Source organism: Anabrus simplex, chromosome 1, assembly GCF_040414725.1.
Source record: "Anabrus simplex isolate iqAnaSimp1 chromosome 1, ASM4041472v1, whole genome shotgun sequence".
In the NCBI taxonomy this organism is placed as follows: Eukaryota; Metazoa; Arthropoda; class Insecta; order Orthoptera; family Tettigoniidae; genus Anabrus; species Anabrus simplex.
In genome coordinates, this window is record NC_090265.1 from 1687567030 (window position 1) to 1687585725 (window position 18696).

General features: G+C 38.5%; 1 protein-coding gene across 1 annotated transcript in view; it reads left to right on the forward strand.

The window, feature by feature from the left end:
* The first annotated feature begins 4866 nt into the window (after positions 1-4866).
* kel (kelch protein) overlaps positions 4867-18696 on the forward strand; it is a 162303-nt gene continuing 148473 nt past the window's right edge. Inside the window, exon 1 of the mRNA XM_067138413.2 lies at positions 4867-5011. Within this exon, the coding sequence (XP_066994514.1) occupies positions 4956-5011 (56 nt within the window). The 5' untranslated portion in view covers positions 4867-4955. The remainder of the gene's footprint in view (positions 5012-18696) is intronic.

An 18696-nucleotide genomic window follows, 5' to 3' on the forward strand; every position in this document is an offset into this window, starting at 1 on the left:
AATCAACTCTATAAGGTTAGGTCCTTTTTCAATACAATCATTTAGAGAAGGAGCGTTCCTCTGTTTTGCAGAGGCGTCAAATACAGATCTTATCTTGGTGGTGCTGTTCTCTTTCAAGACAGGTCGATGTGGTAAATAGTGTCCGCCATTCGCCAGCTCTTCTGCGGGTACCATTGCAATAATTCCTTGCCCCATCCAATCTCGTAAGACGCCATCGTATCCCCCATAATGCTGTTCAGCTTGTAGTTTCTTGGTGACTGTCTTCAATCTGCGCTGAGCTATTTCGCTATTGTCCGGAAGAGGTGGATGTTGCTCGCTCCAAGGTAGACACACTTCATATCTGTTGTCTTCATTCAGCCTCACAGTCTCAAGGAAATTCTTCCTAATTCGTTCATTCTTCTCGATGGTAGATTCCTTTTCTGCAGGATCAGCAATTCCAAGAATTTCTACGCCCCAGAGATCACAAATTTCTGTTTGTTTTGAAAACAATGATGTCACCAACAGTGACGCTGCATGCCTTCTGGGTTTATTACTTATAATTTTTTCCATTAGTGTCCACCCTAGAACAGTCTCAACTAGAACTAGACCACATTTTAGTTGATGTGTCCTCCCAGTAAGCAATTCACCTGCGACATCTGCCCCCAGTGCAATCTGTATGGGTCCTCGGTCTTATACGTCTGTTAAACAAATCTTCAGATCCTTTATCTCATCACTCCAAGTACCATTCCTAACATATGGGACATCTTCGCAGATTATTTCTTGGCTCAAAACTTGCAGTTCCTTGGAATAGTTTTCCCTCTAATCTCCTTAAACTTATGTTGTAACAATCATGCTTTACCTCTTGGGAACGTACTCCACCAAACAAAGAGTGTATTAGACTTTCCTTTCCGACTGACTGGTACCCCATTTGTTCAGCTAGGCCACGCACATTGTAAGATTTAGTAGACCCGGTATCAATGATCGCTCGCACTGTTTTTGTTTACCCTTACCCATAACAACAACTGCCAGAGTTTGCAACTATACCTCAGGAGAACAAGAGACGTTAGCCATAGTCTTATCTACATGAGTGGCATCCTCACTAATCGACTTTCTTTCTCCCTCAAAATTATTTTTGGAAACACTTCCTTTGTCTTTGTTACCAAGTTTATAACACATTAGTACCACATTCTTCCCACCACAAACAATACATCTGATAATGGATTTACAAGCTTTACTTTGATGACCTCTCTTTAAACAATTAAAATAACAGTGCTTGTTACTCAAGATTTTCCTTCTTTTCTCCACAGTCATTTGTTGAGCTTTAATGCATTCTGAACTTGGATGAGGTTTAAGACAAAATAAACACTCCTGTATTTTAGAAATATCAGTAGAGAACAAGGCAGAAACGGTGGGGACATTTGGTTCAGAGGTTCCCTTGGTTTTTTGCTTCCCTTAATCTTGAGCCCGTGGGATGTATTAATGTTGAACCCTTTCATTGCTAATGAAATTCTTTCCTCACTAACAACTTCAATTTGGAGAAAAGCCATAAGCTGTTTCAAACGATCTTTGGAGACAGAATCACATCTGAAAAAAAGTATTCCTTTGCCAGGCCCTTAGTAAGTCTTCTGGCAAGGATGATTCAATTAAGGGGTATAGCATTGCAGTGCACTTTTCTGTAGTAACTCCTAAACTTTCCAGAGACCTGAGATATGATTCTAATTTATCATATAAACTACTAAGTGTTGGTTTTCTGTGGAATTTACTGCACTGGTTAAAACTAGCTTCAGTAGTTCACGAATGTAAACTTCTACCTGGAAGTCCTCCCTACCAAATCGAGCTTGAAGACTGTCTATCGCTTTATGATAATTGTTGGCAGTCGGGGGGAAACTTGTGGCTAACTCGTACGCTCTAGAACCTTCTATCATAGCTTGAATGAGATACTGGAATTTATCTTCCTCCCCCATGTCCTCATCTTCGTGTATTTTACGGAACTGACTCCAAAAATATAACCAGTCAATTATTTCCCCAGAAAACTTATTCGATTATATTTTTGGAAGCCTGTATTTATTTCTTTCAGCTATATTTTCATTTACTACACTATGGATAGAGGAAGCCGGCACAGTGGTATTAAAAATCTTGTTGCTTTAGCCCTACAGCTCAAGAATTTAGTCTATATTCATCAGTTGATTCTTCCTCATCTGCTATTCGATTAACCTCACAATTATCATCTATCATTTGTTGAAATACCAATCCATATAAATTAGCGATAGTATCATACCTTTCTTGAAGGATTTCTAGTTGTACCAGAATTTCTTCTGTGTCTGGTTCACCGTCTTGTAACGATGAGATAACCTCGTTGTATACGCGTGTAAATAACCGCCGCTTTACGGTCCTTACTTTCGTGAGGTTTTCTATTTTTTTACGGGGCTCTTCCTTTATTAATGATGTCCTGTCGCGGTCGCCAAGTAAATGTTAGGTTCACCAATTAAAAATCACAAAACACCCCGCTGAAAAAATGCATTTTTACCATTTATTCAGAAGAAAAAAAACAAGCACTTCTCTATGTCAGCCATTCACGTTTTTTTCCAACCTAACCCAGACATCTCTCTCTACTGCCAAACCTATCATATTAAATTTAATTTCAAATATGTTACAAACTCAACAACTATAAAAGCTACAGCTGCTAGTTTTGATATGCTCCCATTTAGGTTATCTACTTTTTTCATCAACCTCTAAAAAATTTCGTATATAATATTCCAACATTGACCATAATTTCTATACCGATGGCTCTAAGAATGCCTGTGGAGTAGGTGCTGCGTTTTATTATGAACGAACTCAGCACATTGAACTATATAATCTTAACTCATAAATCTCTATCTTCACAGCAGAACTCATTGCCATCAGACAAACAGTGCTGTATATAAAAACCGATTCATTTCCAAATGCCAATATCTTCACAGATTCCCTATCAGCGTTACAATCTATCAAGTCCTCTAAATTCACGCTTAATTGGTATGTATATAATGTTAAGCAGCTACTATATGACGTACATACATCTGGCGTACATATTACGCTTATATGGATTCCGGTTCATTAAAACATTCCAGGTAATGAAAAAGCGGATAAATCCGCCAAAGAAGCTTCACTGCTCACCACCCCTCCCATGACATTTATGGTTCCAGTAACTGATTTAATTCCTATACTCAAGAGAAATCAAACATCATCAAGGCAGCCGTTCTGGAATGAAACCGCTTGTATAAAAGGGGAATTCTATCACAGACTCCAACCCTCTCTGCCTACTACACACTGGTACAAACAAACAACATAGGCTACATACGGCGTCATAAAGTCAATACCATTCATCTACGTTTCAACCATGCCCTTACACCACTTTATAAATATCGCTTCAACATTGTTAACCAGCCTATATGTCAATGTGGTTCAACTGATGCGGACTCAAATAATCTAATTTTACAATGTCCGTTATATAATCCTTCTCGAACACGGTTGTTTACAAGGCTAATACAATTACAACTACCTCTTCCAACAAGTGTTGACTGTATTGTTTCTAACCCTACCCCGGAGATATTATACATATTAAACAAGTTTCTGGATGAAGCTAAAATTATGCTATAAGTAATTTCAATATGTTAGCTTTCTCATTAATAGTCATGTCCTTAATACCCGTAACTTACCACTTCTCATTTGTACTTTCCGCCAATTCTGGATTCGTTTAACTACTGCAGATAATGCGACCCTCGTTGCACTGGTACCATCTTTTGTCATTCCTATCACACGTGGTTTGGTGCGTCATTCTTCTGTTAGCCAGACCAAAATTCATTCGTTACAGGTTTAGGATATCACGTCGATAGTAATAACACACTTTTCCGGTATTTTTCACATATTCCTTGATCACTACCTACATCTCAACCCTCCGATTCGTGTTCTCCCCTCCCCAAAATTATCTCCTTCAAAGTTGATGATTCATTTCCTATTGTTATTCTCAATTTTAGATCCGGTCATGTTCGTGTGGTATCAAGACGCCAAGATGGGTCACTTGGGCGTGTCCACGTGCTTTCTCCTATGTTTATTCACTGTTATACCCATGTTGATTCTCACTCCTGCTAGAGATTATCGGGTTAGCGTATAAAAAAAATACTTTCTGCTTAGTTGCATTAATCACACATACTAATGTGAGACCCCTATACAGTATTTACCAAGACGTTTACAGTTTTTGGCAGCTATAGAAATTGTGCTACAAAGTTTTTATTAACTATCATAAATTGTGGTTAATAGTGTTGTGAAGTGTTCAATTCTTAAAAGTGGGTGTCAAATACCAATACCAATACAAATACCAAGAAGAAAGATGTTTCGAGGTGTCAGGGACAGATTGGGACAAATATTTATGTATAGGACGAGTAAGGGATTAGAATAAATTATCAAGGGAAATGTTCGATAAATTTCCAAGTTCGTTGAAAATGTTGAAGAAAAAGCTAGGGAAACAATTATAAATAAATGTAAATATGAGGAAAACAACTGATAGGGAATCTGCCACTTGGGGGACCGCTCTAAATTCAGATCATTGATGATTGATTGATTGATTGATTGATTGATTGATTGATTGATTGACTTCACGAAGAAACGTTGCTATATTAAAAAGTCATTTGGTAAAATTATGTAAATTGTTGGAAATTATATAATGAGGAAAACGTATTTTCATACTTTCCTCTCCTCTTCATTAACTGTCGAGTCCACTCTAACCGACTAATATTTTTGCTCATTTCTGCCATGCACTCGCAAGGTACTGACTGAAAGGCAGTGGTTTTTCATATTATATACATAACATACAAAATGGCCGTTGTATGGGATGTATAAATCTGCTAAATATGTACGTTTGAAGATTTGTTTTCATAATTGTAGGCGTGGGATTGTTTGAAGATACCTGTTTTTGTTTAATATATATTGTCCTTACTTAAATGAGCTCCAGGATGGAAGGTGTGGGCCAAGCAAATTCGGAACCTGGAATTGGAAGGTAAATAAATATATTATTCTCTGTGATATTTCATTTATGTAGGAAATTGACTTTTAAACAAGTCATTTTGTAATTTTAGGATTCTTTTTATGTCAGTGTTTCCTGTTGTCTGTATATGTATCTTTATGCTACTTTGTTTTATGCATTTAGTTACTAAATGAATTCAACATAACCTTGACATCAACAGTGTGACAGGTGCTATCAGTTATAATGGTACCGGATGAGGGAATATCTCAGATCTGATTTTTACTGGTGTTTTGGAATAATTGCCTTAAAACTTAGTAAGATTGTTATTTGAGGCTGATGGACTATCTTTTCTATATCTGTCTGTGACTCCCAAGTTCTTTTGATATGTTTTCTTCATGCTTAGGGTCTATGTTACATTGGTTAACCTTACAGCATTTAGATGTTTTGACTGAAGTACTTGTTCTATGATACTGTCTTTCCTGTGCAGAGTTACATGTGTTTTTTGGTGTGAATTTTTTGTTTTTCTTTGTCGAATTTTGTGACCTTTTCTTTTGAAACTTTTATGGACAGTTCTGTCTGTTATATCCTATTGTATATTGCAGTTCATTTGGTATTACAGCATTCTCATCAGTGAATTAGATGTCCTTAATATTGATGTAGGCCTATGTTGGTCTCGTATCTTTCTTCCAACAAGACTTCTCTAAAGGGATTGTTGGAACCCATATTGAGCAACAGGTGTTTACAACCTGGTCAAAAGTTATGATATTTATACTGCTAAACTCATAAATGTATGGATGTTGGTATTTCTGATTGTCTGAGAAATAGCATTTCCTTCTTGGCATAGTAAATACATATTTCTCCATGGAACGTCTCACTCCTGACACAACGACAGTACGAAACACCATTGACAATATATTAAGGCAACAATCCCCAGTCCATCCTGTATTTGAATTTGATACCGTTACAGAGCATGAAGTAAGAAGGGAAGTTATTTCAATAAAATCTCACGCAGCAAGAGCTGATGAAATTCCCATTTCATTCGTGACTTACATAATCGATATAATATTGCCCATTTTTACGCATTTATTTAATACCTGTCTTACTACAGGCAAAATCCCAATTAAATGGAAAGATGCACTCATTGTGCCTGTCCCAAAAAACTCTCCTGCAAGCAATACATCTGACTACCGACCTGTCTGCATCCTCACAGCAGATAATGTATAAACAAATTGTTAAATACTTGGAAAAACGTTCTGTACTTAATCCCTTACAGTCTGGTTTTAAGAAAGGACACAGTACTGCAACAACACTAATCAAAATCACGGACGACATTAGACGGGTTATGGACGAACGAAAACTGACTATACTTATCCTTCTAGACTTTAGCAGTGCGTTTGACTTTGTAAATATTGTTAGCTAAGTTACAAAAACTTCACATGGCTCATTCTGCTATTCAGCTCTTGGGCTCATACCTCAAAAACAGATGACAGCGAGTTGTATCAAACATGAAGACTACAGAATGGAGGACTAAGCTATCTGGCAATCCCCAAGGGTCTATTCTTGGACCTCTTTTATTCTTAATCTATATTAGTGACATTTCTTCTCATCTTAACGACTGCAACTATCATCTTTATGCTGACGATCTTCAGATGTACTCACACTTTAAAGTCCCCGACATTGACAGAGCAATCCACCATATGAACTCGACTTTAAATTCAATAAGATCGTGTGTTAAAGAGAACTGCCTGTTAATTAACCCGAAGAAAATGCAAGCAATCATAATAGGACAATCTAGACTTTTAAATGCGCTAAACATCATACAACAGCCTACCCTCATGCTCTGTGGTGAAGCTATACCTTTTCAGAAGTCTGTAAAAAACCTAGGCCTAGGCATTGTCATGAGTGACACATTAAACTGAAATGACCATATAACAAGTGTCTGCAGAAAAGTATATGCATCTCTTCACCCCCTAAAAATGAAACAATCCATTCTTCCACACAGCATGAAAATAAAACATTCAAACTCTCATTTTTCCAATAATTTATTGCTGTTATGTCGTATTAACCGATGAAACTGCAGAACAAACTATGAAACTTCAAAGGGCTCTTGCATACGATTTATATTTTCTTTGAACTTTAGGACACACATTTCCCCTTATTATGAGAAGCTATCCTGGCTGAAAATTGATCAACTAAGGAGTTTACATACTGCGACACTATTTTTTCGACTTTTGAACGAATCTACACCTGAATACCTATCCTCACATTTTAACTTCCTCTCGTCTATCCATGGACATAATACCAGATCAACTTCTACCCTTATGGTACCGGTTAATCATTCATCTGTATACAGCCACTTTTTCCAAGTGTCTGGGGCAAGGCTATGGAACACATACCCTGTCAGTATACGTAATAGCACTTCAACAGTCTCGTTTAAACGGTCTTGTCGAGATTTCCTCTTAAATATGTGATCAGCTTGTATAAATGTTAGTGTGTATGAGTGCAAGCGTGATTAAAACTATTGTTAGGTGATGTAGATGTAGATAGGCTAGATAATATTAATCATTAAAAATAACAATTATAATATTACTCCATAAATTTAGGTTAAGTGTGAGGGCTGTGAGCCTTAACTTCGCCACATACAAAGGCATAAAATAAATAAATAAATAAATAAATAAATAAAATAAAAGCAGTTTCAAATGAAACGAGAATCCAGTTCTGTAATAACATTTAGTTAATTAAACCGTGCCCAGTAGGTCCCATCACAAACTCTTACACTGAATACAAACCACATGTTTGCTGATACAACCTTAATAACAACCCGCTGGGCTATATGGGCCTGTACTTGCTGGAAAGCAAATGTGCAAGTGCAGAAGTTGACAACAGATGCAACTGCATTATTTAAAATTGAGCTGTGATATTAAAATTGATGAGGGCTTGGGGAGGGCGAGGATTTAAAAACAATGCATTACTTAATTCACCTCAAAAATAAGGCATTTAGTCTTTGTTGGGATGCTGGAACAAAATTCCTAAAAACATTACTGTCTTGGCTGGAATGAGACATAGGAATTCTTGCATAATTTCCATTGGCTAATACCAGTTAGTGGAAGTCTTTCATCTTCTAATAGTCAGAAGCTTTGCACTAGCCTGTGAAGCAAGTAGGCTAATATGAGACCATCAGTATTCGTATCTCTACATCTGTGTTGGAATATTTAATATGCCAACACCATTCTGGAAATCAATTGGCCATATGTGAAACTTCCTCCTCTTGTATATTTTGGTGTGTATGATTCTAAGAAATAAGGAATATACACGAGACATTGAACTGATCATACTGTATTCATCTGATTGTGAAGCTAGCAAGAATTTCTTTTGTTATCCATCCGTGCTTTTTTTTGTGTTCATATGGACATCCTTATTCTCCTGGATAGTAATTTTGTAATTCCTTATAAGTTTCCACTTTATTCTACTTCTGTCATTTCTTTTCCACTTTCTTCTACCTTAGGTCAGGGCCTCTCAGAGTACATGCCCTGATGCCTTGCGCGGCGCAAGGTGCGAAAGACGACTTTGCTAGGTTGACCAGAGTGCAGATCCCCCACTCCTCGATTTTGAGCAATAGCATTGTCTCCCACTTTCCATTCGCCTGTCTCGCTCCCTCCGCATGTCTCCCCCTTTCTCATTTGCTGTGCAGCGCTCCATCCGAACCAAGTTGAGCTGACCTTAGCCGAGTCGCCCAGAGACAAAACGCTGGTCCGAACTGAGCCGAGTTGGACCGATGCACAATGCACAGAACCTCTGCACCTTGGTTTGCACTTGTGAGATTTTGGGCGTTTGAGAGGCCTTGATCTAGGTATACTTCCATAAGAATATTTTCTATTTTACTTTCATGTTTGGATTTACCTTGAATCTTTAGCTTCTATATTAATATTTCTGAAATGTTGCATCTTAAATTCCATTATTCTGCCATTTAGTTGTCTAGGGAAAAGTCTGTAATGCATATGCAAAACTATAACAGGAGCTAATGCTCTAAGTGGAACTATTCTTGTCTGTCTCCTCTTGATATAGCAGTTGACGCTTTCACAGCCGGTGTTATAGATCACATCTATATTTTCCGGGCTTGTAGGCCATGGTTCAGGAGCATATGATGTTCCTGAAGTTTCACTGAAGACGGCATTTAGCATTTTCAAGGGTTCTGACTGATTTTGATGCCTGTGAAGCTCACAGTGGAATAGAGTGGTGTTGCGATTCCACCTCATTGCCCTACTACAGCCTTCACTACTGTGGTGCCAAATGCTGAGTGCATTCTTTAGTGGAACGTTGTGACCATCATATGCTTCTGGACTATGATCTACAAGCTTGGAAAATGCAGGCATGATTTGTCTCCTCTTGAATTCCATGAACTCCATCTCAGATGTGCTTTTAACACCAGAGCAGAGTTTTGAGTTAAAATTATTCTTGGTTAATATGATCTGTTGTTATAATTCTAGTGTCACTTTTGTCTACTCATCTCAAATACAGGAATGCATAAACATTACTGTTTTAATTGTTTGGTACCAAGTGAGATGGCCATGCGTTTAGGGCCGCATAGCTGTGAGCTTGCATCCAGGAGATAGCAGGTTCGAACCCTACTGTTGACAGCCCTGAAGATAGTTTTACTTGGTTTCCCATTTTCACACCAGGCAAATGCTGGGGCTATACCTTGATTAAGGCCATGGCCCCTTCCTTCCCACTCTTAGGCCTTTCCTATCCCATCATTGCCATAAGACCTATCTGTGTCGGTGCAGTGTAAAAACTGCTATTTGAAGGTCTATTCAGCTGTCCACCTTCCTATGGCATATGGAACACCTCTTCCTCATTGTAAAGCGACACTTCAGTTACTTTTGTATTTTGAAAACATGTCTAATGGCAGTTAGGCTACACCAGTAAGTAAATCATTGACCTACAGTATGTATCTCTTTACTTTACATTTGCTGTCACATTCATTCCTGGTTCGAGCAGTGCGAGTTTTCAGATGGCATCAGCCTGTCCTCTCCTAATGGTTGCAGAGCTTGCAGAAGGCCTATGGCTGAGGAAGAATGTTGAATCTATGACAGTCATGTCCAACACTATGATGAAACTTAACAACTGCTGCTCTTCAAAGTCAGCCTAGAATATTGGAGATTCTTTCTTTCTGTGGCTTCTGAGATATTCTCTCTTCCAGAGCATGATGATGATGCTCTTTAAATAATTTTTTAATGAACGGTTTGGCTGATTGGTAAGATATAAAGCGTAGTCAAATAAAAACTGAACACCCGCTACAACGTGACCATGGAATGGTGTAATTCGTAATTAATTACCAAAAACATTAATACATTTATCCCACTGTGAGATGAGATGATCAGTTCCAGTTTTGTAGTAAGAGGTAGGTCACTGATGGATCCCCAACCTCGCCCAATCTTGCACATCCTCGTCCAAATGAAACCGATGTCCACAAATGTCTTTCGTCAGGTCGCTAAAAAATGTGAAAATCACAAGGTGAAATATCTGGGCTGTACAGGGGATATTGAAGTGTTTCCCAACCAAATTGCTTTGCCAGATTGGAAGTATGGGGGCGAGCATTATCATGCAACAGAATGATTCCATCTGACAGCATTCCAGGGTGTTTTGACTTTATGGCACAACACAGTTTCTGCAAAGTGTCTTCATAGTACTGCATGTTGAATGTGGTTCCACGCTCGAGGAAGTCAACAAACAGAAGGCCCGTGCTGTCAAAGAATAAGGTCATTATGACTTTACAGGAACTTGTGTGAACAGCTTTGGATTTCTTTGGTAGGGGAGAATTAGGATGTTTCCATTGTGGGCTTTGCTGTTTGCTCTAGGGCTCAAAATGGTGGCACCATGCTTCATCCCCTGTGATGATACGGGATAGAAATGCAAACTCTTCCTCGTGGTACCGCTGCAGATGACTGAGACATGACTCCATTCTGTCAGTCTTTTGTCCCTCCGTCAGTTGATGCGGAACCTGCAGTGCGCAAATTTTGCGGAAATGCAAGTGATCTTTGATAATGGTACGCACAGAGCCATGGCTAATGCTGAAATGAACACGAATTTCTTCCTCCGTGATTTGTCAGTTTTCCCAGATAAGGCCATCAAGCCGTCCTATCACATCAGGAGTAATAGCTCAATGGACCTGTCCTGGGCACGTATCGTCTGCATTGATGTGTGCCTTCTCGGAATCTCCTGTGCCACTCGTGCATACTCATCATGGACATGCAGTGTTCACCATATACAGCAGACATGCGATGATAAGTTTTGTGTTCTCCAGCACCAGAAAACGAACCACATTTCTCTGCTCTTCTTTGGTTCCCTCTATTTCTACACCTGGGCGAACATACTAGAGTAGTCCACGCACCAACAAAAACATAACCCAGCAACTGTGTGCATCTATGAGTTGTCACTATGCAGTTCTCCTACCACAACAAGTAGTTTTTTTCTCTTCCCCTTGATATACGTATAAGCCAGGTTCAACTGTATATTCATGTCACGAATACATCCACCACATGTTACAACATTCTCTAACTTCATGGTTTTGTTATTTTCACAAAATGTGGCAGCCCAGTGGCCACACATGATGCAAGCACTATTGGAAGACAATAACAAACTGCTCCAGCCAATAGGAACCCACTGCCATCGCTGTGGTCCAGCCTTAAAGAAATCAGATAGTTTGGCTTGTTTCACTTTTCTTGCATTAAGAGTATAAACTTCCTTTTGCAAACTTAGTAATTAATTCAAAGCATTTTCACTACAACTTTTTGCACTGATGTAACGCCTACACACATCGATTACACTTAATACTTCACTCAGTTCAGGTGTTTCAAGGTTCTAGTCATTATCTCCATCTCCAATGACACTATCGCTTGTAGCTGGTCCATCACCACCGCGTTGTTGGCATACATCAGCAATAATCTCTTCATCTGGTAGTTCTCCACATATAGCCAGATGATCATCGAAATGCATAAAAGTATCGAATTTTACACCCTCCGGTAGCGTTAGCTCATTGCCAGACAAAACTTTGTCCCCATAATAATCATTAGAAGCAGCCTCTTCTAGTAAGACACCAGCTTTGCGGAAACAGTCGCTGATTGTGGAGGATGACACCTGCTTCCAGGCAGCTGAAATAAAGTCCATGGCTTGTAGAAAATTAATGGAGAATGGTTCATTTCCTGCATCACTCAGTGTTACTGAATGTTGAACCAGCATTTTTCTATAATGCACTTTGAAATATGCAGTGATGCCCAAATCAAACGGTTGTAGAACACTGGTACTGTTAGGAGGGAAAAATTCCACTCGGACATTCTCCAGAACGATTTGAGGTGGATGGGCTGCACATCTATCCATAAAAAGATATTCTTCTGTTTCTTTTTCATTTTAATGTCCAGTTTTTCAACCACTGTTCCATTTGAAGCGTAGTCATCCAAGAATTTCTGTTGGATTCATGTTCTGTAGGTTTTGTTTTCGTACCCTTAAAACACTTCGGATTCTTCGATTTTCCTATCACAAGTGGAGGAAGTTTGTCAGATTCATCTGCATTGGTGGCGAGAAGTACTGTTACACGAATTTTATTATTCTTCCCTCCATGGCATTAGTCACCTTTTTCACCTGTTTTATTAGGAAGGAGATTGTAGAATAGGCCAGTCTTATCACAGTTGTAGATGTTTGGAGGCTGATAATCGCTTATGATACCTGACAGAACCTCTTCTTTCCAGTGTTACACCATGACGTCGTCCGCAGCTTTTGAGTCACCGCAAATTGTTCTCCCTGTAATTCCATGACGATCTTCAAATCCTTGCAACCATCCTGATGAAGCCTTGAAATTGTAGCATGTCGCCACTAATTGGTAGAACTGCAGCCTGCTTTTGCTGGAACCATGTGAAAAGTGCTGACGGCTGCGCTTTGCTGATGTTGAACCCAGTTCGTCCAAAATAGCGTTTCTTTTACTGATTACTGTACATAGTATGGTATAAGCAATTCCTAAGCCTGAAGCAATTTTAGTTTTTGTTTTGTGTGGATTAGCGTCCACTTCTCGTATAACATTTCCTTTTTCTGTTTTCCATGGCTAATCAAAAGCAACTGAATCACAAAACTACTGTTCAAAAGTAAACACCAGATACCGGCAAAGTGGACTCGGTTATATTTCACTGACACTTAATATGTATAACAGCGAATTACGTATAAACGGATTACGTATAGATAAGGTTTAATTAACACGCTTTTAAATTACATTTTGCTGGGACCTAAAGGAAATTACGAACAAGTAAGAATTACGTAGAACAGAGTTGCATATAAAGCAGGTTCAACTGTATTCAGTACAGAAGGAGTGAAATTTTTAGCTAGACCAATGATCTTATCACTAGCCTGTTGTCTAACCAATCCAGACTAAGGGTCTTGTCACTGGCCGCATCTCAGTTGATAGCCTTGTGTAGTGTGTTCTGATGTTGTGCAAGCTGCACCTTGTTGGATTCCTAACCTTTCTTTTGCACCCAGATTAGTGAAATTTTACCTTGTCCGATTTTTCTTGATGTCCCTGCCATCTTTTTGAGACAATTTAAGCCACACCACTCCAGATACCTTCATATGACATTGGAAGGCATCATATGTGATAGTCACGGTTTAAAACAGGTAGTCATTCAGATTCAGACCATCTGGTTAGGATCGCATAGCTGTGAGCTTGCATTTGGGAAATGGTGGGTTTGAATCCCACTGTAGGCAACCCTAAAGATGGTTTTCCGTATTTTTCCATTTTCATACCTGGCAAATACGTAGAGGATGGTTGCCTAGTTGTACTTCCTCTTAAAACAGTAACCACCACCACTTAAATGCTGGGGCTGTATGACACACCTCACCTTGCATCATAACCTTTATCACATCCTCTTTTTGGCATTGCCCTCTTGTCCCTCTCCTCATATCCTCTATAGGGACCTTGAATTATAATTTCTCATACTTTGTATCTGCTGCACTATAATCAAACCGTATACCAGATGATGTCCGAGGAACATGAACCAAAGTCATCATCATCATCATCATCATCATCATCATCATCATCATAATAATCCATTTCACCCCCATCTAGCTCCTGCCGGATGAATCACAGTATCCTTTAAAAAAAGTAATATTAAATTACTTTATTGTTCTTAATGTCGTTGCCGTCATCATCCATTCACATATTAGACCTGGTGGCCTGTTATGGTGCTATAAAGCATTCTCTCACGAACATTTCATTGGACAATCAATGGATCTTGTTCCTTTTATTATTAACTTTATTGGCCACATTGGACCACTTGAGTCTTCCATGAATACTTTTTCTTTGAAGGTTGTACTGCCCATTACTTCTTCAGTCATTCTGATCGTAATGTTCTTAATTCGTCTGAAATCTCTACAGGCCTTCTGTGCATCATTTCAGTTGAAAATTTGTGTTTCTTAAGAAGGGTTATAATGTTATTCTTGTTCTCTGCATCTGTAATTTCGAGTCCAGCTGTTTTGAGATCCTCTTGAATTTCTTTGATCCAATGCCCTCCTGTCTTCTTTCCCAGATTTCTCTTCACTAGTTGGTGTAAAATCCTGTTTTCTGGTAGCCGTAAGATGTGAAAGAAATAAGAGATTATTTTCTTCATCGTGCTGGTAATTGGGTCAGTCTCTTGATAGACAGTTTCATTGGGGAGGATTCTCCAGACTCCTTCAACCTGGTACTTTTTATTTATGCAAGTTCTAATAATCCTTCTTTCAGTTTTGAGGAGCTGATAAATTCTTCTTTTTATTTTAAATTTGGAACAAGGTTTCACAAGCATAAGTGGCTTCGAGCAAAGTTACGGTTTTGTAGTGTTGGATCTTAGTGTCTGTTGGCAAACATTTTTTGTTATAAGTTGACTATAGAAATTGTGCTCCATGATATGAAGTGCGTATTCGTGCTTGACTGTTGCTGGCGAGCATTCAGAGCCATACAGAGCGACTGGGCGAACAGTGTCCTGTAAACCTTGGACTTAGGTGGATTGGTATCTGATGATCGCAGAGAACACCTGTAGTTTGCCACCTCTTCATCCAGGCCGCATTTTCTCCTGCACGGGTATCTGGAATAGTGTTACACTCGGCGTTGTCAATTTATTTCTTATAATTGCACTTCAATATGGAACAGAAGTGAAATTTATAGCTTATAATAATGATCCATGATGTGTTACAAGAGTTTTATGGCATGACGTAGTAGGTGAATAGGCCGATGGTTTGCTCAGTCATTGATGTCACCCTTGCCCTTCCGAGGAGGCATGGTAATTCTTGTTGACCAGGACAGTGGTACCACTTGTTCTATGTTCAACTGGTTGAATAAAGTTGCAGTGAACTCAGCACCTTCTTGTCCAAACATTTTCCATGCTTCAGCTGGAAAATCGTCAGGTCCAGTGGTCTTACCAGTTTTCATTTTCTGGATAACCTCTTGAACTTTCAAACAGGTGATAAGTGGGCCAGGTGCTGAGATTGGTGTTGCACTGTGTGTTGGAGGATGCGGGAAATTTTCGTTGCAGTTCTTGGAAAAGTGCCTGTTCCAGCGTTTCAGAATTGCATCAGGTTTCCGGAGTATGTTGTTCGCGTCATCCTTAATATACATTAGATATTAAGAAGGAAGCTGTATTTTTCAGCGTCGACTTAGTTAATGTAACTTAAAGCTTTTCAGTCTTGATTATTTTAATCATGATGGTTCAGTCTTGTCCATATTGACTTTTTTTTCTATGAAACACTTTTCCGCCTTGTCAATACAATATAATTATTGATCTCTCAAAACATGTATGGGAGATAATTATAATAAAATGTAAAGTATTGACAAGGTGGAAAAGTGTTTCATAGAAACTGCTTCTCAGTCTGCCGAAAACATTAATGATAACACAGTATAACACTATAATATATACTGTATCTGTAAAAAAAATGTACACACTATTAAACAAAGACATGTTTCGTTGTACAAGTACATCCTCAGATTCTACCAAATCACTTTACATCATGCACATATATGTACATTATTATTTACGTTGTATAAACTTGTCAGTGATTGAGATTTGGTGACATTAGGAACAACTAATATCAAATAATGATTGTAGCAGTCCTCAACTGTCACTTTATTGACTTGAAACAGAAAAAATTCTGTATTTACATAAGCTGCTAATCAATAGCTAACATTTTCAAAAAATAGAGTTTAAAAGTACGGTAGCCTTTAGAATGAACAACACACTGCAAAGACACATTAGCAAATGCAGACCTTTGTGCCAAGACAAGAGTTTATGAATTCATGTCTCAAGTACTTTACTGCAGTGGCACATTTACAGACCAAACAATACATAATTTCCACACAATATACAAAGGACACGAAAATGCGATCAGATACAATCGCCATTCAGCCTTCGGAGAACACAAATATGACAATTCACACAATTTCACAGACATCAACACAGATCTAAAAATTTTACGCATCAAAAATAAAAGGAAATCTTTGAATATTGAAGAGGCAATTGAAATTTACATCACGAAAAGAAAAAGCTAACCAAACCAACCTCAGTGATCATGCACATAAAAAAAATTTCTCCCCTCTTCGCCCTACTTAATTAACTTTTGAAAAACATTTTACACTTTTTGCATTACCGCGTAATGAATCCCTCAGGAGGCTACTGTGACTTAAATGTCTGGAATGTGTGTTAGGATATCCTTATCTGTAGTAAATTCTCTGAATTTATGCAGCATCTTTTGCCACCTGAGATGGTTTTAGAGGTTATTATTTATTACTAAAAATAATGTCTTACTAGATTCTCTTCAATTCATTCCATACTTCCCTACTTCCCCTCCCCCCTGCACGAAACAGAGTTTGTTGATGCAAAATTTTCCACTACCCCCTCCCTACTTAGCTACCAGGACTGGGCAAGGACATTGACCACAATCCAGATGCAGGTGCCAAAGGTAATGGACAATTGATTAATAGCTTAGATAAGTACATAAACATTGCAATATGTTAATAAGGTGACATTTGAGGACTACTACAGTCATTATCAGTCACTACAGACCTGCAGTTAAGGCAGTCGCCTATGTGGCAGATTCCCTACCTGTTGTTTTCCTAGCCTTTTCTTAAATGCTTGTAAAGAAATTGGAAATTTATTGAACATCTCCCTTGGTAAGTTATTCCAATCCCTAACTCCCCTTCCTATAAATGATTTTTATGACTTGTTCAACATATCACCAACTCTTAATCATTGACAAGTTGTTGCAACGTAAACAATGTTCTACATATATGCGCATGATTTAAAGCGATTTGATAGAATCTTCTGGAACAAAACATGTCATTCTTCGTTTAATACGGAGTGTATTTTTTTTACGGGTATATTAGTGATTTTGACAACCTGAAAAGCTTTAAAGTTACATCATTAGATGGCAAGTATTTTGGCTTAAGGTATAGCGTGATCAAGCCAGTTGGTAAATACCTTTTTCTCCTGGCGTATCAAAATGCTCGTACAGGGCCTCAAAATGAGCAGCTTTAGCTACAGCTTTTTGGCCTCAGTCTTAAGTCTCTTATATTGTTTGAGGTCGTCATCAATGCCAGTGTCCCGCCAAATTTGTAGGCATGCTTCTTCTCTTTTATCACAGCCTGCACCTCATCATTCCACCACCATGTCTGTATATAGTTTGCCTGGTTTTGTTGTTCTCAGGATATTAAATGCGGCACTACGTCTATGTTCGGCAAGGTCTTCTCAAACCACATTAGCTGGCTGGCCTATATCTGAATATGGTGCGTTGAGAAGTGCAGCTGCTACATCTTCCTTGTGATTAGATAATTTCCACCATTTGATACAACATGGTTGTGTTGTTTTTGGTTGTGGTTTCAGCATAAAGTCAAGGCGAAGATCCAAAACTATAGTCCCGTTTTTATGAGTTTCGACTTGACAGTTAGCCAGAAGTCAGACGGTGGTACCAAACTGCTACGAATACAAACAGCTGATTTACGGTACACAACATGAACAGAAATGCAAATGCTGAAATATAAGTTCATAATCAGTTATTCTTTGTAGCAACATACATGACTCACATAAGATAAACAATAATACACAACACATTTAGGATAAGGCTACAAGATAAAAATATGTCAATGCTCAAACAGATAAAAAGTGAAAAAATTAAATTAAATTTCTGCTCACCATGTAGAAGATCTCGCGTTGCTTTTAGATGCAGTTTCCCGTAACGAAGGAAATAATCCTACAAAGCAAATATACAACTCATTTCTGAGTCACTATCGGCATTTTCATCGTCTGTTGAGGTTTCACTCTTGCTTGACCCTACAGAGATAATAAAGTATTCAACATAATTGTCTGTGAGACTTTTTCTCCCAAGCTTTAATCATCTCGGATTTTGTGTGTCTCACAACGTTGCTCCAGTCCTCCGCACTTATACGGCCTACGGCTTCGAAAATAAGTCTTTCAACTTCCGAAACTGTGAAGAGTTGGTTATTCTCAGCTATATAATTCTTCAATTGGATCCAAATCAGTTATATGGTGTTAAAATGGCAATGGTATAGTGGAAGGTGAACTACTTTATGCCTGTTCCTTCTGGCTATTTCATCCACCACATAAACTGGGCACTGGGGCTTGTTTTGTTTCAAGAGATGCATAAGATCCACCTTCCCCATGTCATCACGAACTAAAATATTGTGCTCTTTC